The following is a 25,736-nucleotide window of genomic DNA, read 5'->3' as shown; positions in this document are numbered from 1 at the left end:
ACCTACTTAAGGAGAGATGATTATCGTAATAAAATAACAGAAATCGTAAATCGCTTTGAAAGATTGATGTGTTCGTTTTTCCCGTACGTTTGTAGGGAGTGGAACGGTAGCGAGATAAACTGAAGGGGGGTCTGCCAGGCACATAGATGCTAACTGCAGTGTAGTCATGTAGATATCGCTGAACGTAGTTTCCAGCTAATAGTTATCTTGTTGTGAATGTTTTGTCAGAAAGGAGAATCTTCGGCTGCTACAGTTAGTTCGTTATAGATACGGCTCAAACCACTGCTTCCTTCCACTGCGTGTCCAGTGTCTAACCACAGATCATTCGTTTTTACAGCCGCTGACTTACTTCAGGAGACCATGGACATTCATAAATAAGTTTTAGGAGTGTGTACATATTTTTAACATTATGTGGTTCTCGTTTAATAGAACACATCAGATTGTTTTACAATGGGACCTTGATGCTGCTTCTCCAAAACTTTCGGCTTTTGTATCTCAGAAGTCGGTAGAATTATCTTAAACGGATGTGAAACATTTTCGGTAGATTACTCTCGGTTACTAGAGCTTCGAAGCAGACATGTATAAGCCATTATAAATTGGCCAAACTTAGGACACTACAGACGAATGTCTTGTATGTTGCTCATCATTCAGAGCATCATGCTCTAGAATTAAGTTTGCATGTTGGTTTCAGGGAGAAGATGTGCTGGTGACTGTCGATCAGGGAACGTTGCGTGGGATCACAGCAACGAGCGTCTACAACTCATCCTACACGGCCTTCCTCGGAATTCCGTATGCTGAGCCACCACTTGGGGTGTTGCGGTTCCAGGTGATGTGGGAAACCCTGCTGAATTTGCTAAATTCTGAGTTACACACAATATACACCGTCCAGTCACGTTAATATGACCACCAAATATGTTCGACGTCAACGGGTAATAACCACTCGCAGAAGACTGTTGGCAGCTCTAGCAGCGTTTCAGGGTGATACGGAAGACAAGTGCAGTCGCTTCGTAACGCCGAAATGGAGCGGTTTATCTGACGACCAAAAGTGCAATATCACAGGCCTTCGGGCCAAGGGTGAAAGCATTTCCGAAACGACTAAGTTCATAAACCTTTCGAGTGCCGCCGTGGTTAAAATGTACCATGCGTGGCAAAACGACTCCAGGGAACTGTGGTGCACCACAGCTGCAGAGATATGTACAGGTGAACACTCGAGCTACTCTTGAGAAACTGACCACCCCGATGAGCCAACGTGCAACAACAGTGTCTCCACAACGACCGTTCAGCGAACATTGCCGCTTATGGGCCTCCGCAACGGGCGCCTGCTTCATGCACCCATATTGACTGCTGTTCATCAGCAACGAAGGCTGGAATCAGCACGTCAGTACAGCATCTAAAGGTCTGCTTAGTGGCGACAGGTGGCTTTTTCAGATGAGTCATGTTTTATGTTCCATCAGACACGTGGCCACTGGAGTGTACAGCGTGAAGCGACTGAAGGTAAACATCCTGTAGCAATCGTCGTGAGGGTCCATGCTGGAATAGGGACCATTATGGTCTGGGGAATGTTTCCGTGGAATTCCCTGTGTGATCTCGTCATTCTGGAATGCATAGTGGATCAACAGAAGCATGCGCATATCCTTGGGGACTATGTCCACCCCTACATGCATTTTGTTTCTCCTCTGCATAATGACATGTACCAGCAGGACGATGCAACGTGTCACGCAGCCCACAGTGTACGAACATCACATGAAGAACACCAGGTTGAGTTTAACATACTTTCATGGCCACCAGCCTCCCCGGATTTAAACGCAATCCAGAATCTGTGAGGCCAGTTCAATCGGGCTGTTTGCGCCACAGATCCTTATCGGAGAAACGTGACAAACATGATCACGACACTACAGTCGTCGTGGTTCCACAACCCTGTCTATACTTTGCAGAACCTCATTGACCTTCACGACCCACAGCGGTCGCCGCTGCAAAATAGTTATTCAGGTTTCTTACAGGTGGTCATATTAGTGTGTCTAGACAGATTAGAAATGATGGCTTTGCACTAAAGAACAGTGAACACACATAATATGTGAAATTATGTTCAGTACTGGCGTATGTTTCCGACATTACACCATTTGTCCTATTGTGCGAACAGGTAGCTGTTGCAGTGGATGGATTCATATTGTTATCAAGCAACTGCTTCCTGTTTGAGTTTAATGGTACTGCTGTTCAGACTGCCTTTTGGACTTAATATTAAACAGCTGCTGATCTGTTGTCGCCACATTGTTTCCAGAAGCAGTAAAGCACAACTGTTATGTTTTGACTGAACGTATCAGGAGACAGCAGCCGAAAGGTGAAAACAATATGTAGAAACCAATTTTCTCGCGAGATGAATGTTCTGCCGACTGAATTTGTACTATAATCCAGTTTTCTCCTGAATAATGCAGCATAAAGTAGGAGATTACAATTGAAATAGAAAGTAGTCACAAGACCCACTGCCCGCATCTCGTGGTCGTGCGGTAGCGTTCTCGCTTCCCACGCTCGGGTTCCCGGGTTCGATTCCCGGCGGGGTCAGGGATTTTCTCTGCCTCGTGATGGCTGGGTGTTGTGTGCTGTCCTTAGGTTGGTTAGGTTTAAGTAGTTCTAAGTTCTAGGGGACTTATGACCACAGCAGTTGAGTCCCATAGTGCTCAGAGCCATTTGAACCAAGACCCACTACTCATCAATTTCATCGTTCTGATTTCCACCTCGTCATCCACGAACAACCGTGCCTTCTTACTATGACATTAAAGTATTCTGGAAAGACTGTCGAACTGCTGAGGTCACCTGACTACTCTTCAACAAATACCCGACTTCTGACTGGCACTCCTCAAACTATTATAAGCGGATTACATCTTTCGATCATACTAAAGGTTTAAGCAAGCCTTATCGACCCATCCCATTCTTCGTCACCTAGCTCGACTTCTTTGGACCGTTAAATTTTACCGCTCCTGATAAGTCATCTAAAGCCAAAGAATTCACCTCTTCTTAAACACCCTCTTTCAGCAGATCGTATGCCACCTATTCTTAGGTAGTCAGGTCATCTCTGTGAATACTATATGTATCTTAAACTAGGAATTTATTGTCTTCTTAATTTAAAAAGCTTCTACCCTCTACCGGCACTTCCGCATACTCTACATCATGTCACAATGAAGCTGAACAAGCTTCCCCTTTATGATCCTGAAGCTACTGACACTTAACAGTACTATTTACGGTATAGTCATAGCCCGTTGCTACTTTTTTCCACCTAAGTTCCAACAATCCACACAGCTTCACAATAGCGAGGCAAAACACTTCCCTGCTATTGCTTCCATATCCTCGTCGAACACTTCACAATACACCAAACTCCGCTCCAAGTCAAGATATCTCTGTCAGTTTGTTCTCCCCCACTACCACTGTGACATTAAGTGCTAACCATCATGCACAATTGTATCTATTAGTGCTGCCTCATGCAGCATCGTCATCCACATCACAGTACCAGCCACGTCATCCTAGTGTTACATAAAGTTATAATCAATAGATGTGATATTCTGTTGCTTCAAATTAACAAATGGAGACATGAGAAAACTCTAGCTAGGTTATACCATGATTTCGAAATGAAATACTGGACTGTAAAGCAAACACAGGAGTAAGACTGAGATCACAAATTAGTGACGGTAAATAATAGATTGAATTTGAAGAAGATCGTTCGGAGGAACCAGTGCAGGAAGAAGTGGGATACTGAACCAAAAAGGAATGATGAGGTGAGCTTGAAATTCTTTATGACTGTAGACATTGCGATAGTTAACACAACAATAGTCAGTGGAGTTAAACAGAAAGGAATTTCTCCGAGAGGAGCTGTCACTGACGTTGGACAGACATAGGCAGAAGGAAGGTAACTGTGAATAAATCTTGAATAAAAGGAGAAACAATGCAGATGAAGGAAACTCAAAACCATTGACACCTTGAGGTGTCGGGTTTGCTGCCGGATATCGACGTCCTTTCGACAACGTGGCTCCTTGTGATCAAGTGCTACCTCAGACTACTAGGCGAATGAAAGTGCCCCAGTATTGATGCCTATTGCATCCACCCTCCATGACCAGCTCTGGGCGTTACGTCTGCAGTCCGTTCCCACTAAAATAGCACTGAGCTTTCGGTCCGTTGAGTTGGTGGAAATCTGGGGTTCTGTTGTCGTAGGAACAGTAACCAGACTGTCGCCTGCCACACGGCCCGAAAACCTGGAGTGATGGTCTGGGTCGCGAATTCGTTTCATATCATTACCTCTTTGGTTGCCATCCGCGGCACCGCAACAGCACAGCGGTGCATTAACGATCCATGCCCCGTTTTGTTGTCCTTCATGGCACGCCGACACAGGCTTACATTTCAGCAAGATAATGCCAGCCCTCATATGGCGAGAGTATCTACTGCTTGACTTCGTGCTTGCCAAATCCTATTTTGACCAGCGAGGTCGCCGGATCTCTCCCCAATAGAGTACGTTTGCAGCATTATGAATAGGGTCCTCTAACCAACTCGGGCTTTTGACTAGATAACGCGCCAGTTGGACAGAGTATCGCATGATATCACTCAGGAGGACATCCAACAACTCTGTCAATCCGTGTATAAGGGGCAGAGGTGCACCAACGCGTCACTGATTTGCTCGATTTGTGAAACTGCTCCTCTTGAATAAATCATCCAGTTTGTCTGAAATTATTCCCGTTTGTTTGTCTGTAGATGTAATTGTTTGAGCGTAATTGTACATAACGCGCAACTTATGTCGTGGTCTTAAGTGAAAGTTACGTCATAGTGTAAAGTTCTAACCATTCTGTGACAGCCATATTGCATATATGAAGTAATGATTTGTGTTAACGATAGGTGACCTTACACTATGGAGACTTCAGTGAAATACCTTTCCTACGTCTCTTCCTGTACTATGTGGCAGCTTTATTCAACATTTTGAAGAAGTTTCCAACACCGTCAACACTCATTCGAAACTTCCGTTTAAATTTATGTCACAGTTAGTATATTAAAGGAACGTTTCACCAAACCGGTATTAAATTGTCTAGTATCTCTCAGTAGTAAATAAGTCATAGAGGCTCAGTTTTCAATCCAGGATGAGTGCAATCATATCTAAGAAGGTTTCCAGTCCAATCCTGAGCTGTCCTGGCAGGCACCACAGCCAGCTGGAGGCTGGGACGGTGTCCGCGACGCGACCCAATACGGCAGCGACTGCGTGCAGGACGACGGCAGCGGCTCCGAGGACTGCCTCTACCTGAACGTGTACGTGCCCGGCGTTCCTCAGGAGGGCGCCGACCTGCCTGTGATGCTGTGGGTGTACGGCGGTGGCTTCACCGTCGGGAGCGGCTCCAATGAGGAATATGGACCAGACTTCCTCGTCTCCTACGACGTCATACTAGTCACCATTAACTACCGACTGGGAGCCCTAGGTACGTAAGGTGGTAAGTTACTCAGAAGGTACACACTGGTTCTGTGAAGCTTGCTGAGTAGTTTCAGTTGCCACCTTTTTATACACCCAGTTCCATATCCAGCTACTCTCGTGTTTCTGAAACACCGAGAACCTAGTGAAAGCAGAACACCATGAAGCAACGAATCATCAATGTCAGTCATCGATGTTCAGATGTCATGCTCGTACAGGATATTAAGGACGATCAGAAACCGTCTGAAAAGCTTGTAAGGTTGTTGTAGGGCAGGCTGTGTTGGGAAATAGCTGTTAAGAAAAAAATTCGATACCTTGCACCGTTTCCGAGTAATAATCATTGAAGTTAGCTATTCAGTTCGTCCTTTCGCAAATTCAAGCAGCCTGCAGGGACAGTGGCGCGAAAATCGTTCTTCCTTTTGTTTTCTCAAACCGAATAAATGTAGCTTTTGCTCACCTAGCCTAAATTATCACCTCCTTAAACAGCACACGTTAACTGGCAATGAGCATTTGAACCAGTGATAACCTACGCACCCACAGATGTCTGTGCATTTAAATGCGTGTAAGTGCTTGAATCTGCGCTTGCAACGACCAGATTGGCTGACTTCAATGCTGAATAGCCAGGAACAAGCACAACGTATCGAATCTTTTTCCAGGAAATTATTTCGGAGCATAGCCTCCCATGCAACACCCCTACAACACAGGTTCTGACCACCCTGCTAGTCTAACTTCACCCACCATTTAAAATAACTCAATCTGATCGTTATTGTAAAAGAACGAACTAAAAATGAGTTACTAAGAATCACGTCTAAACCGCGTTTTGGTAGCGTATTATTATCTCACATTTTGAACAGTTCTGAAGAATAGAGGGAATTAAGACTTAATGGAAATGTGTGGAACTTGACAAATTTATTCCCCAAATCAAAATCTCTTTCCGTACACAATTTTTCTTCCATTTCCAGTACACTACTTTGTATAACAACTGCTCACAACAGACTGCCATCCAACAACTACTAATTACAAACATCAACAGGAACAGATACATTGCAAGAAGACAGTGTAAATTGATTTTACAGAATACCGAGTTTACATCAAAAGACTTTAATTCATAATTAGGTCCTTCATCAGTATTATCAAATTATTATTCAGAATAAATAACAGAAAGTAATTAGATCTTTTGTCATAATTAACAACTTATAATTCAAAATTAATTACAGCATGACAGCAGTAGTTTTAAATATGATGACAACTATCAATTAAATTGAAAACATGAAAAAAGACATTATGTCTTCTGAAAATAAATCTTACGTTAAACTCACGTGTTATTTCTGTTTACAAGAGGAAAATAAAAGATCATTTGAAGTGTGCCGCCAACATTATAGTAAATGTAGAATTACAATTTTGTTCCTATGGGATCGTTTTGTGAAATTATTTATACTGAATTCTACAACACATCAGTATTATCAAATTATTATTCAGAATAAATAACAGAAAGTAATTAGATCTTTTGTCATAATTAACAACTTATAATTCAAAATTAATTACAGCATGACAGCAGTAGTTTTAAATATGATGACAACTATCAATTAAATTGAAAACATGAAAAAAGACATTATGTCTTCTGAAAATAAATCTTACGTTAAACTCACGTGTTATTTCTGTTTACAAGAGGAAAATAAAAGATCATTTGAAGTGTGCCGCCAACATTATAGTAAATGTAGAATTACAATTTTGTTCCTATGGGATCGTTTTGTGAAATTATTTATACTGAATTCTACAACACATCAGTATTATCAAATTATTATTCAGAATAAATAACAGAAAGTAATTAGATCTTTTGTCATAATTAACAACTTATAATTCAAAATTAATTACAGCATGACAGCAGTAGTTTTAAATATGATGACAACTATCAATTAAATTGAAAACATGAAAAAAGACATTATGTCTTCTGAAAATAAATCTTACGTTAAACTCACGTGTTATTTCTGTTTACAAGAGGAAAATAAAAGATCATTTGAAGTGTGCCTTGAAACAAACATCAAGAAAACTAAATATATTATAAGAAGTCAAAGTATATCGATTTTACAGAATACCGATTTTACATCAAACGACGTTAATACACAATTAGCCCCTCTACCAATATTATGAAATTATTATGACAACACATGCTAGTCTAACGTCACCCACCTTTTAAAATGACTCAGTCTTATCGTCATTACAAAAGAAGTAACTAAAATGATGTTACCAAGAATCAAGTGTTCTCTACGTTTTGGTTCCGGATAATTATCTCACGTTCTGAACAGTACTGAAGAAGAGACGGAATGTTGGTATGCACGTAGCAATTAATTGTAAAATTAACATATTTCTCTTTTACTTACCATTGACGATGTATTTCATTGTAAACATCTTCAGAGTTATGGTCTTATTGTCTAGGATAGAATGAAATACCCCTTGGTTACTGCAGACAGGTGTGGAACTTGACAAATTTATTCTAGAAACTTTCTTTGCTAACCAAAGTATTTAATACATTGCAAACACATGACTCCATATAATAACAGCTCACAACAGACTCTCATGTAACTGCCACTTGTTACAAACATCGTTGTTGTTGTTGTTGTGGTCTTCAGTCCTGAGACTGGTTTGATGCAGCTCTCCATGCTACTCTATCCTGTGCAAGCTTCTTCATCTCCAAGTACCTACTGCAACCTACATCCTCCTGAATCTGCTTAGTGTATTGATCTCTTGGTCTCCCTCTACGATTTTTACCCTCCACGCTGCCCTCCAATGCTAAATTTGTGATCCCTTGATGCCTCAGAACATGTCCTACCAACCGATCCCTTCTTCTAGTCAAGTTGTGCCACAAACTTCTCTTCTCCCTAATCCTATTCAATACCTCCTCATTAGTTACGTGATCTACCCACCTTATCTTCAGCATTCTTCTGTAGCACCACATTTCGAAAGCTTCTATTCTCTTCTTGTCCAAACTATTTGTCGTCCATGTTTCACTTCCATACATGGCTACACTCCATACAAATACTTTCAGAAACGACTTCCTGACACTTCAATCTATACTCGATGTTAACAAATTTCTCTTCTTCAGAAACGATTTCCTTGCCATTGCCAGTCTACATTTTATATCCTCTCTACTTCGACCATCATCAGTTATTTTACTCCCTAAATAGCAAAACTTGTCTCATTTCCTAACCTAATCCCCTCAGCATCACCCGATTTAATTTGACTACAGTCCATTATCCTCGTTTTGCTTTTGTTGATGTTCATCTTATATCCTTGAAACAAACATCAAGAAAACTAAATATATTATAAGAAGTCAAAGTATATCGATTTTACAGAATACCGATTTTACATCAAACGACGTTAATACACAATTAGCACCTCTACCAATATTATGAAATTATTATTCAGAATAAATTACAGTATGACATTAGTAATTTAAACATGATTATAACTTCAAATTAAATTGAGAAATAAATTATATGTTAATTTTTATGTGTTCTTCCTGTTTAGAAAAGGAAAATACATTATCATTATAAGGGTGACATGAAACTTACAGTAAATCCAGAATTTCGATTGTGATCCCATGGGATCATATTGTGGACTAATCTGCGTTGTATTCTCCAATACGTGATGAAAGAAGAAGTGTACTGACCAGTTCCGTTACACTAGGAGCAGGGGAGAGGAATTAGTCTCTTCTTTCTAAGATGTGTATCTTAGCGTTGACGTCTTTGTAAGTATCGTACAGGTTTTCTGACGAAGCTCTTCTGCTGCTTTCATTGGAAACGGAGTAGCAACATGCTGCATAAAGATGATCTAATATTTCTAACACAAAGATCTTTTCAACTGCATTGATTCTGCTTGTGGCCATGTGTCAATGTCAAAAACTTCTCAAGAATCTGCGGAGACAGTGTAGCCAAAGTGTAATGTTGAAGGTGAATAACGTCTAACATTTGTTGAATGTGACGAATTTGATTGTGACAAATTCTCTCTGTTACGAGCATCAGGCCTGCATGGCATATAATCCTACTGTAAGCCTGTGTTTTAATATGTCTGAATCTGGTGCAGGAAGGTACAACTTGTTCATCTCAAAGCCTTGTTAAGAATGTCAGCTTACTGAGAAGTTGACCCTTCTCTTTACAGAGCTTCTGCAACTTTAGTACATCGTAGATTATATCCTCCCTGTAGAGGAGGGGTCGTCAAAGCCACCGACAACAAATCTAGCAGCATCCCTCTTAGTTACTTAGATGTCTTCCTTTAGTCAGAACTGGTAAGAATCTCAAACGCTCGAGCAATACTCAAAGATGGAGCGCAGTAACGTTCTATACGCTGTATCCTTTACCGGTGTACCCCACATTCCCAAAATTTTCCGAATTAACTGAAATCGATCATTCGCCTTCCCTACAATTGTCCTTATTTCCTCCTGTTGCCCGAATCAAGTAGCCATGCTGCCTTCTGTTCTCAGCCATATTTTATAATGATTTACATCCACCAAGTAACAGCTGAATCCCAAAAGGCCAAGTAATGTCAAGAGATTCTTGTTGTTGTTTTTGTGGTCTCCAGAGTGAAGACTGGTTTGGTGCAGGTCTCCGGGCTTCTTTATCCTGCGCAAACTTCTTCGTCTCCAAAAAACTACTGACTGAAACCTGCATCCTTCTGAATTTGCTTACTGTGTCCTGTCTCCCCTTACTTCTTTTACCCCCTCCACCCCCGTTCCCACTCACACGCACATTTCCCTCCAGTAGCAAATTGTTGATGCCTGATGTGGCAGAATGTGTCCTATCAACCGATCCCTTCTTCTTTTCAGGTTGTGCCCACAGTTCTTTTCTCCCCAGTTCAGTATCTCCTCATTAGTTAAGTGAAAAAAAATGGTTCAAATGGCTCTGAGCACTATGGGACTTAACATCTGAGGTCATCAGTCCCCTAGAACATAGAACTACTTAAACCTAACTAACCCAAGGACATCACACACATCCATGCCCGAGGCAAGATTCGAACCTGCGACCGTAGCGGTCGCGCGGTTCCAGACTGTAGCGCCTAGAACCGCTCGGCCACCCCCGCCGGCGTTAAGTGAACTACCCATCCAATCTTCAGCATTCTTCTCTAGCACCACATTTCAAAATCTTATAAACAGTGCAGCTTTTCTGCTCAGTCATAAACAAAAATACTTACAGAGATAGCAATAACATAAGATGTGCAGAATTTGAAATGACGATGGTGAATTGGGACCGTGAGCTAAGTTAGCGGATTACCTCAAGGGCACAGAGATCTGTTCAGTCTGGAGTGAGAGAAGGAAGATTTTACTGTTTATCTTCCAGTGCTGACAGTGCAGTGTCGTGAGCGACTCGTACCGACCAACTGCCACTGCATAAGTTTTTACCTGAAAGTAGCATGGATTCGAAATTGCGCACTATAGAGAAAGTGACCTCAATTTCGACGCATATTGTAGCAAGTAGTATGAAATTAAATTAAGGCTCTTGATCTGATGGAATTACATTTTCATGGAGACAAATGAGGCTCAACTTTATCTTCGATAAGGATGGAAGCTGAACTAAAATTTGTGTCGCAACTGAGATATGAACCTGTTTCTCCTGCTTAGAAAGGAGATGTGCCAACCACTACGCCACAGTAATATAGCTGCACAGACTAACCAAGTCAAGAACCTTCCCTAACACTAACTCCTGTTCAAACCTTCACCCCATTTACTCCATCTTCAGTCGTCAGTATTACCGATTTCCCCATCAGGTACAAAGCCGGGGTACTATTCCAATGTAGGAGAGCCTCGTAAATACAGGAAATGTATTCGCTGCTGCAAATATGAATCTCTGTTGGCTGTATATTGGAATGACGACAGCTAAATTTTTTGCTGAACCAGAACTCGAACCCAGATTCACCACTTTACGCGAGCGGTCGTCTTAAACGCTTGAACCATTTGAGAAGGAAACATGGCCAGCATACATGTCCGAAGGAAAATTGTGTCATACTTCTTAATAACATAGGCACTGCTATTTTCTATTTATTAGCCAATGCCAGGCCTTGGACTCTCAATAAATATTTTCTACCTGTAGTAGACACATGGACGACGACATTTGGAAGTGTGGGTCCGGCCTTGATTCGTATTCGGATGGTCGAAACTGTTAAGGTGACCACTCTGATAAAAGTGGGAAATTCAGGTTAGAGTCCTACTCCGTGAAAAATTTCCATCGTGGTCATTCCAATAGTCAGTCGACTGTGGTTCATATTCGCAAAGGCGAATACATTTGCTGTAACATGGAAAACATTTAGTAAAATTTGTGATCGTGCCTCATATTGAGTAATGCATTAAAATATAGCTCCAGTTTCTATTATTAATCAAATAATAATTCGCTCCTAGAAACAACAGAACTCATCACCAGCCAACGGCTGTGTCAACAATTTCCGGTCGCTAAGCGTGGGTGCTATTTGAAACGGAGATCTGTTGACAGGAAGTGGAATGTAGAAAAATTCTAAGTTAATGCAAATCAATAGGAAAAACAATTCTGTAAAGTTCGAATACAGTATTAGTAGTGTACTGCTTTACACGAAACCTCGTTTAATATCCATGCTTAATGGAATTAAAATGTAAGGATGGTAATAGGGAGAGGCAATTTCGGTGTTCTTTGGAAAATTTGGGGATAGTGTGGTCCATTTGTAAAGGAGACCGAGTACAGAACCATAGTGGGACTCATTTTTGAGTACAGCTCGAGAGTTTGGAATCCTCCCTACGTCTGATCAAACGAATGCTTCGAAGTAATTCAAAGGCGTGCTGCAGGATTTGTTAGCGTAGGTTTGAACAACACGCAAGTGTTATGTAGGTGGCTCGAGAGCTCAAGTGTGTATGTAACAATTGAACAGTCTATTATCATCTTGGAAAGTGTGCCTTATACTGTTGAGATACCTGTCGACTGGACTTTATCTTATTCCACCACTCAACACACAGAGTTGGAAATGGGAACAGGAAGCGTCGAGCGTTTTGGAGAGCGTGCTGAATAGTGCGAGAAGCTCATCTAGAGGCTTAGAGCTGTGGAATGCTAACGTCTTCCGCATTCGTCAGCCACGTATTGAACGAATCGCAAGTGAAATGATATATTTCGCAAATTTCGAGTTTTCAATTCCAGGGCAGAAATAACAAACATTCATGAATCCTTCATTTAGAAGTACCATTGATAAAATCTAACATATCTGTATCTGTGAATGAATCTGCTGATTCGAGAAAGGTACACTGCTGGCCACCGTAAATGCAACACCCTGAAGGAAGCATCCGAATCAAGTGAAATTTACACCATGAGTTTGCAGCGATGAGATATGCAACTGATTAGAATTTCAGCGCAGACGCACATCACGCGCGCCTGTGGCGCCACCTCATAGCGCCATTTAAGGCTTGGCGATTTCGACGAGTGTACGTTCGGCACGTGTGTTTACCTTGTGGTTGTTTCACAAGACGATCAGTTATGCCTCGTAGACAACAGCGAACATCGTTTGATCAAGTATCCGAGTTCGACAGAGAAAGGATAGTGGCTTACCGAGATTGTGGATTATCATACAGAGAAATCGCTAGTCGTGTTGGCCGAAACCAAACAACTGTAATGCGGATATGTGACCGTTGGATGCAGGAGGGTACGACAGACCGACGTGGTCGATCGCATTCACCTCGGTGCACCACTGCACGTGCTGAAAGGCAAATTGTGCGCATGGCAGTGACGGATCGCTCAGTGACATCCCGAACCATAGCACAGCACATTGCGTCTGTAACGCATCATCCAGTGTCTGCGCGTACCATTCGACGCCGTTTACAGCAGAGTGGTCTGTCCGCAAGACGTCCATTGCTTCGTCTACCATTGACGCAGAACCACAGACGTCTCCGTCGCCAATGGTGTGATGACAGACGGATGTGGACGGCAGAATGGAATGACGTTGCCTTTACTGACGAGGCACGCTTCTGTCTGCAGCACCACGATGGTCGGATTCCTGTGTGGAGACACCGTGGAGAGAGGATGCTGGACAGCTGCATTATGCACCGCCACACTGGTCTTGCACCGGGTGTCATGGTATGGGGCGGTATTGGATATTACTCTCGCACGCCTCTAGTACGCATTGCCGGTACTTTAAATAGCTGGCGCTACATATCCGAGGTGCTGGAGCCAGTTGTCCTTCCTTACCTTCAGGGCTCGGCCACAGCCATATTTCAACAGGATAATGCGCGACCACACGTGGCACGCATTGTCCAAAGGTTCTTCGTCAATAACCAGATTGAATTGCTTCCCTGGCCGGCTCGCTCTCCGGATCTTTCGCCGATAGAAAACATGTGGTCCATGGTTGCTCAACGGGTGGCCCAGATTACATTCCCAGCTGCCACACCAGATGATCTTTAGCAACGTGTGGAAGCTGCTTGGGCTGCTGTACCCCAGGAACACATCCAACGTCTCTTTGACTCAATGCCGAGACGTGTGGCAGCGGTGATCTCCAACAATGGCGGCTACTCTGGCTACTGATTCTGGCAGGAACCACATGTCACAGACGTCTGTAACCGTAATCATTTGATACTTGGTCAACATGTTATCTACAAAATAAATTTTGTTGTGCTACCTCTTGTCTTTCTTGGTGTCGCATTTACGGTGGCCAGCAGTGTACATGTTATTGTTGAGAAACTTCGTTTGTAGGATTCCTGAGCACTGGTGATCAAGTTGTACCCGGCAACGCGGGCGTGAAGGACCAGCAGCTGGCCATGTCATGGGTGCAAAGGAACATCGCCAGATTCGGCGGCGACCCTCAGCAGGTCACCGTTTTCGGACAGAGCGCAGGCGGCATCTCCGTATCCTTCCACCTGGTGTCACCAACATCTGCAGGTCAGCACGTCGATAACCACATCAAACAGCAGAATGCAGATCGTGGTTATAATGTCCTTGGTAATATGTAGAGCAGTTGGTACTTACTTTAGCTGTTTTCGGCGCTTTAGTTTGGTAGAAGTTTTGTCCATTGTGGAAGCAGTGACGTTTATTTTGTCGTCTGTGTCATTGCTTAACAAGTAGCGCATACAGTGGCTTACATCGTTTCCGAACATTTTATTCCCTAGGTTTGTTCTCAAGGTTAATCATAGAAAGCGGCGTCTTCATCAGACGACTCGTCCCCTTGGCCGCAGCTCGCAACCACGCCTTCAGACTTGGAGCTGCCCTCGGTTTCGAAACGGAGGACTCGCAACAGCTCTTAGAATTTCTTCGATCTGTAAACGCCACCGATCTGCTCGTGGACAGGAATCTTATCCTCACCGACGAGGTAATTCAGTTTACAGGTCGAAGTTACAGTGCTGTTAGTTGTTCTTTGCATGCGTCCTTACTTGCTGTTGATAATCCTCGGGAAATTACAGTCCATGTAATACTGGTGTTTAAATTACTTTATAGCGGGTTAACATCAATAAAACCGAAAACTGCAGGGACAGTTGCCTGACTGGAAACAGAGGAAACAAGGTCACATGAAAACTTATCCGGAAGTGGACGGTGTGCATACAACGACAACAAATCGTCTCGGAAAACGGTACAGAGGTGCATCGCATCCACGTCGTAACAAATGTTCACAGAGGCCTCCATGGGTTTGCAGGTGATAGGGAAGTAGTGGTTGTCATGCAGAATACATTTTTCTTCTTTCGTAATCGTACTTTGGCTTGCACCACGTTGGCGGGACACTTACCTGGAGCTTGTCCTAGGGGTTCGTCTCAATATCCTGTAGAATCTGTTCCTCCAGAAGTCCGCCATTTCCCCGCACATTCTGAAAGAATGATCACACAAACGCCCAAAATGGGCTTGAAATGCTGTATGATGTGGTTGGTGTCTGTGAGGGTTCTTGTTTCGGTACAGCCCCTCTGCCTCTCGGCTGTTTCCATATGCTTGACTGTAGACGAACACCATCTCGGATTGTTCCCGTTCTGCTACTGACATTCAGCTGAGTCGTTCACACAGTCTGAAATACACAAGAAAGACACGGCACGTGGCCAGAGGAACATTTGTCAGCGCCATCTACCGTGGGAACGATACATTTCCATGATCATAGGACATTTTTTCCTCCGTTTGCAGTCAGGAATCCGTCCCTGCAGTTTGTCGATTTCATTAATATTCACCCTATATACATTTTTTGTTTCATAAAACATATAGAAGAGATCGTCATGGATATGGAGTAGTCCATAAAAACAAAATACATTATACACACAGTGTTGTTAAATACTGACACAGCTTCACTAACATAACACGTCTATGTTGGAAATCAAGTCAAACTGACACATTAATAACTTTATTTGCACTACTACTAAGTGGGTTCTTTATTTCTCATTTTTCAAATTTCAGTTCAACTTTCATTCGCCGTAACTTGTTCATTTCAACAGGTTTGAAGAAACGCAGGTGCTTCCTCAGTTCTGATTGGTTTCCTGACTGAAGTGGTTCAAACCCTGCGTTTTACTTACCCGATATAAAAGGGTAACAGTTACATCGGGAAAAGCTAAATGAAATGCAGATGTCATGATTTCAATTTATAATTTTCGCTGGCAGTACTGATTCATCAGTACTGCAATGATTTATTTCAGAATTTACCAGCACAGAGATATATTTTCGAGAGAGAGCCATGCCGTTCGTGAATGAATTGTGCACTTTTGGTCCCTAGGCGAAGGTTGAAACCATTTTACATAAAGTTTAGTTACTCATGCCCGAATAGTTTGATCCATGAAGAGAAAGGCCCTGCAACTTTTAAAGCGAAATATCATCATTCCGTAAACTTTTACCTGGTGTGTGTGATACATATCTTGACTGTTTCCTGTGTGAGAAACACACTACTTTACTAAAGGTAAGTTTCACATACGAACCACCTTTTCTGTACTTAACTTCAGTTTTGTAGCAGTATAGAAGCGATTAATTCTATACTCCTGGATCATAGCTTGCAGTAATTGCAAATTGTAGCATTCTTAATTTCGTCGTTACTTTTGTGACGCTCGACAACGCCAGTGCCCGTACTTTAAAATATCTGGACGAGTGTATTTAAAATAATTAATAGGCGAGTATCAAGCCGCATGTGCTGGTCTCCCATCTGTCCGTCTCTCTCTCTCTCTTTCTCTCTTTCCCCCTCTCCCCCACCCCCATACAGACACACACACACACACACACACACACACACACACACTGACACTCACCCACAAGACCCACAAGCCTACCAACCTAAAATTCCCAAAGGCACTAATCCTGCTAGGTATGCAGACGGACTTCCGTGAAGTCTTTAGAGTGTAATAAGAGGTACTGCCCTAAGTCAAGCTGTGAAGATGGGTCGTGTGTCATGCTTGGCTGGCTCAGTCGGTGGAGCATCTGTCCGTAAAAGGCAAATTCCCTGCTTCGAGCCTTGCCGGCACACAGTTTATTGTATCTTTAACATGCTAAAATTTAAATCTTTCAACGTCCATAAGACATTCAAAAATACAGAACCATTAAAAAACTTTAAAAAATAGATGTTCAGATGCGTGTGGCTGGCTCGCGTACCACCTTTACGATGAACCATCAACTTTGCCACAAGCAATCTGATAGCAAACACAAGCTGTGCTACACCCATCCCATCATTGCCAGATGACAGGCAAATTTCTGTTGTTTTACAACCCATTAAATATGATTAACTGAAGCTATGTGTCACAAGTACGTCGTAAAGGCAATGTTCTTATTGTCGAGGAGGAAGCCCTGTTATTTTAGTCACCAGTATTTAGACAGAAACCTTAGGAGAGGCAGTGGTGTATATTTCATGCATTTGTTAATTTCTGTATAATTTACTTTTTATTCAGTTCTACGTACATGTGAGTGATACAGTATCACGAAAGCAGCGTTTAATATCCACATAACACGGCTGCAATTATGAAAATAGCTGTTCCTGTCAGCTGACCAGGCATAAACACGATCATTCTGCCACCCCATACCAATCGTTCATTACAGGACACGTAAACTATAGAGAAATCATATGAGCATATGGACCAGATAATTAAAAATATATGTAGGAATATGAAAATGTAATAATGATGGGGGATTGGAACGTGGTTTTAGAGGAAGGTATAGAGGAAAGAGTTACGAGAGAATACGGACTAGGCCGTAGGAACGAGAGAGGAAAAAGACTAACTAAGGTTTACAACACGTTTTAGATAGTAATAGCGATTACTCCAGTCAGTTTCGCACTTGCCAAAGACCTGGAGACTGGGGAAGATTCCAGCTGGATTACATCATGATCAGGCAGAGATTCTGAAATCAGAGACTGTATTTTGTGGTGTAACTGAGAGCAGAGACAGACTCAGATCTGACCGAGCGGTTCTAGGCGCTTCAGTCTGGAACCGCACGACCGCTACGGTCGCAGGTTCGAATCCTGCCTGGGGCATGGATGTATGTTCTTAGGTTAGTTAGGTTTAAGTAGTTCTGAGTTCTGAGGGACTGATGACCTCAGATGTTAAGTCCCATAGCGCTCAGAGCCATTTGAACCATTTGAACAGACTCAGATCATAATTTAGTAACGATGAAGAGTAGACCGACGTTCACGAGAGTCGTTCGAAAGAATCCGTGTGGAAGAAAGAGGGATACAGAAGAACTTAGGAATAATCAGACACATATGAAGATCGTTAACAATGTGGATACCACGATAAAGTATACATCAATAGGCAGTTCAGATGAAGAGGATGGTTGTCTCTAAAAGGGGCATTCACAAATAATGGACTGTCAAACTTAGGTATGAGGAAGGTAACAGCGAAGAAACGTTGGTACCATGAGAAATACAATTGATCGACGGAAGAAGAAGTACAAAACTGTTCGGGAAGACAGCAATACAGTAATATAATTCCCTTAGAAACTGAATAAATAGGAAGTGCAAGGCACGCAAGGCGAAATGGCTGCAGGAAAGATGTGCAGAAATCGAAAAAGTAATGATCATCAGAAGGGCTTACTCACCATGTAGAAAAGTTAAAGCAACTTTCGGTGAAATTAAAACACAAAATTGTAACACAAAGAGTGAAATGGGAATTCCACTGATAAACGGAGAGGAGAGAGTGAGCTGGTGGAAAGGACACATTGGAGGTCTCGATGAAGGGAAGACCTGCCCGATGACGAGACAGGAGAAGAAACTGGGATCCAGTATTAGAACTTTAAAGAATTCTAAAAGACTTTAAATCAATTAAGGCATACGGGATAGACAACATTTCATTGGCATTTCTAAAATCATTGGGCTAATGGGCAACTAAAAGTCTATTCATGATAGTGTGCAGAATCTATGAGACTCGCGACATACCATTCCGAAAATAGGAAAGACAGATAAGGGCGAGAATTGTCGCACAATCTGCTTAAAAGCTCATGCATCCAAACTTCTAACAAGGATAATATACAGAACAATGGAAAAGAAAATTTAGTGTCTTGTAGATGACGGTTAGTTTGGTTTTAGAAAAAGGTAGAGGCACTACAGAAGTAGTTCTGACGTTGTGCTTGATAACAAAACCAAAATAAAGAAAAGTTATGACGCGTTCATAGCATTTGTCAATCTGGAAAAAGCGTTAGACAATGATGATGATGATTTTTGGTTTGTGGGGCTCTCAACTGTCCGGTCATCAGCGCCCGCACGAATTCCCAATTATTACACAGTCCAATCCAGCCACTGTCACGAATGATGATGATGATGATGATGATGATGAAATGATGAGAACAACACAAACACACAGACCTCGGGCACAGAAAATCCCCAACCAGGCCGGTAATCGAACCCGGGACCCCGTGATCCAGAGGCAGACCACGTTCTGGCGTTCGACAATGTCAAATAGTACAAAATGTTCAGAATACTCAGAAAAATGGGAGTAAGCTATAAGAAAAGACGGGTAATATACAATATGAAAAGAACCAGGAACTAATAACTGGGAATAAATAGTTTAAAACTTGGTTAAAAATTTTCGCCCCTATTGTTCAATCTATACATCGAAGAATCAGTCACGGAAATAAAATAAAGATTCCAGAATGGTATTAAAACTGAAAGGATATCAATGATAGCCGACCGAGGTGGCCGAGTGGTTCTAGGCGCTTCAGTCTGGAACCGCGCGACCGCTACGGTCGCAGGTTCGGATCCTGCCTCGGGCATGGGTGTGTGTGGTGTCCTTAGGTTAGTTAGGTTTAAGTAGTTCTAAGTTCTAGGGGACTGATGACCTCAGATGTTAAGTCCCACAGTGCTCAGAGCCATTTTTTTATGTCAATATAACATTCGTTGATGACATTGCTTTCGTCCAGTGAACTGAAGCAGCATTACAAGATTTATTGAATGGAATGAAAAATCTAATGAGTACATAATACGGAATAAAAATAAACCATAAAAAGACTAAATTAATGAGAAGTAATGTACGCCCAGTTAGCCGTGCGATCTAACACACTGCTTTCCGGGCGGGAAGGCGTGCCGGTCCCCGACACGAATCCACCTGGCGGATTTATGTCGAGGTCCGGTGTGCCGGTCAGCCTATGGATGATTTTTAAGGCGGTTTTCCATTTTCCTTCGCGAATGCGGGCTGTTTCCCCATATTCCACCTCAGTTACACTACGTCGACGATTGCTGCGCACTGTCTCCACGTACGAGTACACCATAATTACTCAATCACGCAAACATCGGGATTACGCTCGTCTGGTGTGAGACGTTCTTGGGGGGTTCACTGGGGGCCGAACTGCACAATAACTCTGGGTTCGTTGTGTGGCGGCGGTGGGGTGGGTGGACTGCTGTAGCCTGTTGTGTGATTGTGAACCACTGAGGAAGGGCTACGGTGGCGACGAAGCCTCTCCGTCGTTTCTAGGTCCCCAGTTCCACACAATACAATACAATGCAATGATAAATACAAAGATTTAGTAGGTTAACACAACCGTTGATGACACTAAGTAATTCTGCTATCTTGGAAGCAAAACAGACCATGCAGGACGAAACAAGAAGGTTATAAAAACCTGAATACCACCGGTAAATTGTGCATTTCGGCCCAAGACAAGTTAACTGGTATTAAACATAGTTTTTAATTTCAGAAGAAATTTTTGAGAATGTACGCTTGAAGCACAGCATTGTATGGTAGTGAATGACGTACTGTTCGAAAACTGGAACACAGGAGAATTAACGCATATGAGATGTAGTGTTACAGAAGAATGTTGGAATCTGTGTGGACGGACAAGATAAGGAATGAGAAGTTTCTCAGCAGAATCGGCGAAGGAAGGAACTTATGGAAAACACTGACAAGAAGGAGTGACAAGATGATAAGACTTGCGTTACGACATCAGGTAATGACCGCCTTGGTACTAGAAGGAGCGATAGAGGGCGAAAACTATTGCGGAAGACAGAGTTTTGAATACATCCAACAGCTAACTGAGAAGGTACATGCAAGTCTGACGCAGCCCTCATCAAATTAGTCAGAGGACAGACGACTAAAAAGGAAATCATATAGTAGGTTGTTTCATTTCACAAGGTCCATGCTGAAGTATGCTGCTTCAACATAGGAGTAGATGGATCGTTCATTTGACACTGATTCGTTCTTGATGTCTCTGTAAATTAAAATTTAATAAGCTGTTTGTGACACTTCAGAATTTAACTGAAAAATTACCTCTTTTTCAGGAGAAAATGCTGGCCGTAGCAGGTCTGTGGGAACCTCACATAGAGCCAAATCTACAGGGCGCATTCTTAGCAGAATCGCCAATCAGAATATTAAATGAGGGTCGTTTTAGCCAAGTGCCCATCATAATTGGCACCACTTCGGCGGAATTCGGTATGTATCGTCTGGCGATTGGAGTTTTTTTTTCTTTTTTTTTTTTTTCGTTGCCATTAGATTTATTTCGTATGTCCGCTAGAGTCTTTCGATAGAACGATGGCACCTGTCATGATTCAATTTTATTTAATTTTTTGTATAGGTGAAGCAGACCGCTCAACATTTAGATTTGGATAGACTCTTGGGACTGGTATATGTATGATTAAACAAATAACCCAGAATTAAAAGGTAGAATCAGCGTTCGAATAATTTTGGCATAGAATCTTTATGCCTTTTAACAGTTTAATCACGTAAATACTTTTGAATAAATCACTGATTTTTCATATATTCATGCTGGACTTTTATGCTGATGGATATATGATTTTCAGTCGTCAGAAGTGAACAATATAGAGACGTTAATAAATTAGGGCTATGGCTTGACTGTTTATGTGAGGATCAATATAGAATTCCGAGATATGCTCCAAGTCACATACTCATTATTGGTTGCTTGGAATAGGGCTGGAATCCCTCACTCTTCTGTCAGGGAAAATCTTTTTCGATAATGTATGCGTAAATACATAGTTTTGCACTATGCCATGTTTCTTCTGGGCTGTTATGGATCAGTAAGCAATGAAACTGAAGGAATGTTACAGCCTGGTGTCAAAAAGTAGACCTTTTCTCTCGAAAAGCTACAGTGGCTCTGCAAATAGTAACGTGAGTTTCACTGACTTTCATTGACAGTAAGCTGTTTAGCAATATAAGGAACACAGTCAGTTGATTTTCTAAATCTGAGTGATTTAGTTCATACGCTATTCGTATAATTTAAATCATAAACATTATCAAACAGACGTATATTATTTAGGAAGATTATTAAGGACATTTTTCTATCCCCAAAGCATCAAAAAATTTTCGTCCGAATATCTACTCACACTCTCAAACGTACTGATTGTTATGCTTCCCCTCTAAAAAGGAAACAAATTGCAGTAAATTCTACACTTAATAATGAAGAAAGTAAGTTCATTCTTCGGTACAAATTTTTAGTGTCTAAGAATTAGTTATTAAAACGTAAGTTGACATATCGGTAACTTAAACTGAACTATAAATGTCATAAATTAGTATCTTCATTAGTATCTTTAGCTATTTGTAAATTATTAGCTGTTTTGTGGAATATTGTTTATAATTTAACTGTGGATCAATTTTGATTTAGGGCCATACATGGTTAGCCAGCAAGAATTAATCACGAATCTAAACGAGGCGTTTGACGTCGCTGTTGGACCGTGCCTTCACCTTCCGACAGCAGAAGAGCAGACAGAGGCGGCGTGGAAGCTCAGGGGATTCTACTTTGGTAACGACACCATCTCCAGCAATGACCCAGATCCCCTCGTCAACGTAAGTGCATCTCAAGTCTTTTCAGGTGCATTATGACAGCCAGAAAATAAGGAATAGGACAATCATGTGTTGGCATTCCAGAGAGATAAGTATGAAATTGTTCCTCCTAAAGTATTCTTAAAAATATCACGGAGCTTTTCCCACTTGATCCAGTTCTTGCCCCAAATTCCATCGTATAAACAATTCCTTGTCGAGAACCTCCGTTTCTGTGACCCACTTTCTTCCGCGTTTCCCTTCACGACTACACATTTCTTCCATTTGGGTTTACTGTTATTGACGCAGAGCTATCAATGCCATTGCTGCAGGTAGTTGTTTTTTTATTAAACGTAACTTAAACGTAATATTACCTTATAGTATTAAATACAACCTCTCATACATCTCTCATTCAAGTTCCCGTACCCCCTGAAACACCCATTTCCAATCACTGGTTCCTTATCTCAAAATACGTAATGTAGAATCTACTATGATATGCGTAATTTTGATACTAAGGATTCTGAACACGAAATATATTATGAAACCAGTAAGAATCGGTGTTACTGAATTAGTACTCAGCATTTATTATAGTAATCTGTATGAATATGTAGTCCCTTTTCTCTCTCCTTTTTCCTGTCATTGCATAGTTAAGCAAAGTGGAAACAACTAGCACACATAAACACCGTCAGTACAGTGCCAGCAAGATGTTAAAGTCAAATGTGTGTGAAATCCTAAGGGACCAAACTGCTTAGGTCATCGGTCCCTAGATTTACACACTACTTAAACTAACTCAAATTGACCTATGCTAAGAATAACACACATAACCATACCCGAGAGAGGACTCGAATCTCCGGCGGGAGGGGCCGCGCAGACCGTGACTTGACGCCACAAACCAAGCGGCCACCCCGCGCGACGTTCCAGCATGAAAACGTATGTACGAACTTGTAGTGTGAAATATGCAAAATAACTCTGATAGTTTAGTGAAGCTCAGTTAAGGTGAAAAACCTTTTGAGAACCAGTGCTGCAAATAGATTCTCTGATTATAATTATCTGATCACTTACAGTGAACATTAAATGGTATGCACCCACACTCTGCCTTAATGAAGGCTTGAGATCTGCTGAGAACGCTGTCAGTGAAGAGTCTGGATGTCTGTGGAGGAATGGGATTTCACTATTCCTCAACAGCCGCAACCAGAGAAAGTGATGGTGTCGTACACTGGAGTCTGGAGCGAAGACGAACTTATCCCAAAAGTGTTCCATTGGGTTCAGGTTGGCAGTACAGGCAGGCCAGTCCATTTCGGGAATGTTACCATCCACCAGTCATTACGACGGGGTGCATTGTCTTGCTGACACAGTCATCGGTTCCGAACTGTTCCGCGCCCACTAGCCAATGCTGTAAAACGTGTCCATATCCTTCCGCATTTAGCGTTTAGTTCAATGAAGGTACCACATCTTCATCGTCAAGAATAGGACTATATCTTAACACCCTCTCCTCGACACCTCACTATTCGCACTATATTCGATGGTAGGTAATGTTCTACAGGCATTCACCGAATCCATATAGTTCCACGGTACTGCCACAGGGTGTAGGGTGATTAATCACTGCAAATCACTCGTGTACACACAATTAAGTCGCGTCGATCTTTGCACCACTTCAAGCGTCGCTTAACATTCACTGCAGTAATGTGTGGCTTATGATGAGCTACTCGATCGTTGTACCCCATTCTACTCAACTTCCTACGCACAGCCATTGTGCTATCTGGACTGCTGGCAGAACTTTGGAACTCACGAGCGATTTCTTCCGCTGACTTCGTGTGAGTTTTTACAGCCACCCTCCACAATTCTCAACTGTTTCTGTCCTTCAGTACGTGAAATCTCCCTGGTCCTGCTTCAGTTGTGGCTGTGGCTGTTCCTTCGCGTTTCCACTTCACAATATCATCACCATAGTCTGCTTAATTCGCTCACGAGATGAACATACAGCTTGATGTTTATAACATCAGGAGAGGCTATGGCCTTCCTTTTTAGAAGTAGTTGTAAAACTGACTCCGAATTTTCTGTTACTATCTTGGGTGCAAATGTCTTGACGGTCACTATCGAGTGGGAAAATGTAGGGCCCCCTTAAGGGCAGGCGAGTACCCAACTCTGGAGGCAGCTACTTGGGAACCCGATAGTAGTGGAGTGTACCTGAGATTTTCTTAAATTCCAGTGACCACACAGTATTGTCGCAGAATAGCTGTGTGCATCAAGCCGTATTTGCTGTTGACAATAATAAAAATCACAGCATAGCAGAAGAAAAGAGTATTATAAACTAATGTTAGTTAACTACAGAAATACGTTCCCGAAATGACTCTTACCCATTGAACTCATTGTGCGTAATATTTTGTACAGAAACGGATTACAATGCAACAGTAAACTGTGAATGGAAGATTATTCAAAATCATAGGCTCCACACTAATGAAAGCGCTGTTTCCATTACCGTCGAAACCTCTGTAGTGTCTAATGAGATAAATACATCAGAATATGCGGCTGCAGATTAAAGCCAAATGTGTATGTAAAGTACATCGATGGAAAAAAAGATCATAATACCAGGAAAAAGTTGCGCACATAAACGAAAGTTGGTAGCCGTGTTTCTACATATGAAAGATGATGTCTATTTGAATTTCCCGTCAGTTGCATAAGACTGTTGTTTGTAGCAAATCGTGTTTGCTTCGAATACACGCTGTAACGGTAGTGACCTTTACTTACCTTTGAGATTGGAGTGGGGAGTTGATGTTAGACAAGAATGCCTTTAAGGTGACTTAGACGCCATTATCAACACCTCACTGAGTCTAATCGAGTTTGTGTAATACGGCTATGACTAGATGGAAGTTCCTTCTCTGATACTTCTGAAAAACTTGACAAAAATGTAGCCACTGTACATAATTACTGACAGCGACGGTCACGGGAATGTTCGGTTGTAAGAACATCGGACTCCGAACAGCTGCACGGGGGAGCACTATCGAGAGGGAACACCACCGTATTTGGTGTATGGCTCTATCGCTTCGTACTACATATGCACCAGTAATATGAGCAGTAGTTGTCACCACAGTGACACAACAAACTTTTACAAATTGATTACTTCAAGGACAGCCTCAGGCCAGACTGCCAGCAGCGAGCTAT

The 25,736-nt window shown here is 42.1% G+C and overlaps 1 protein-coding gene across 3 annotated transcripts in view; it reads left to right on the top strand.

Moving 5' to 3' along the window:
- LOC126251381 (cholinesterase-like) overlaps positions 1 to 25,736 on the top strand; it is a 49,707-nt gene that overhangs the window by 10,960 nt on the left and 13,011 nt on the right. For 2 of the 3 annotated variants that reach the window (XM_049951766.1, XM_049951768.1), the window contains exons 2-7: positions 692 to 826; positions 5,171 to 5,447; positions 14,131 to 14,316; positions 14,544 to 14,743; positions 21,086 to 21,236; positions 22,423 to 22,604. In XM_049951766.1, coding sequence (XP_049807723.1) covers positions 692 to 826; positions 5,171 to 5,447; positions 14,131 to 14,316; positions 14,544 to 14,743; positions 21,086 to 21,236; positions 22,423 to 22,604 — 1,131 coding nt within the window. The remainder of the gene's footprint in view (positions 1 to 691; positions 827 to 5,170; positions 5,448 to 14,130; positions 14,317 to 14,543; positions 14,744 to 21,085; positions 21,237 to 22,422; positions 22,605 to 25,736) is intronic. The other variant, XM_049951767.1, reaches the window with a different exon arrangement.

This window comes from Schistocerca nitens, chromosome 4, assembly GCF_023898315.1.
Source record: "Schistocerca nitens isolate TAMUIC-IGC-003100 chromosome 4, iqSchNite1.1, whole genome shotgun sequence".
Lineage (NCBI taxonomy): Eukaryota > Metazoa > Arthropoda > Insecta > Orthoptera > Acrididae > Schistocerca > Schistocerca nitens.
The sequence above is the reverse complement of the archived record's forward strand: the minus strand, read 5'-3'. Positions and strand labels throughout refer to the sequence as shown.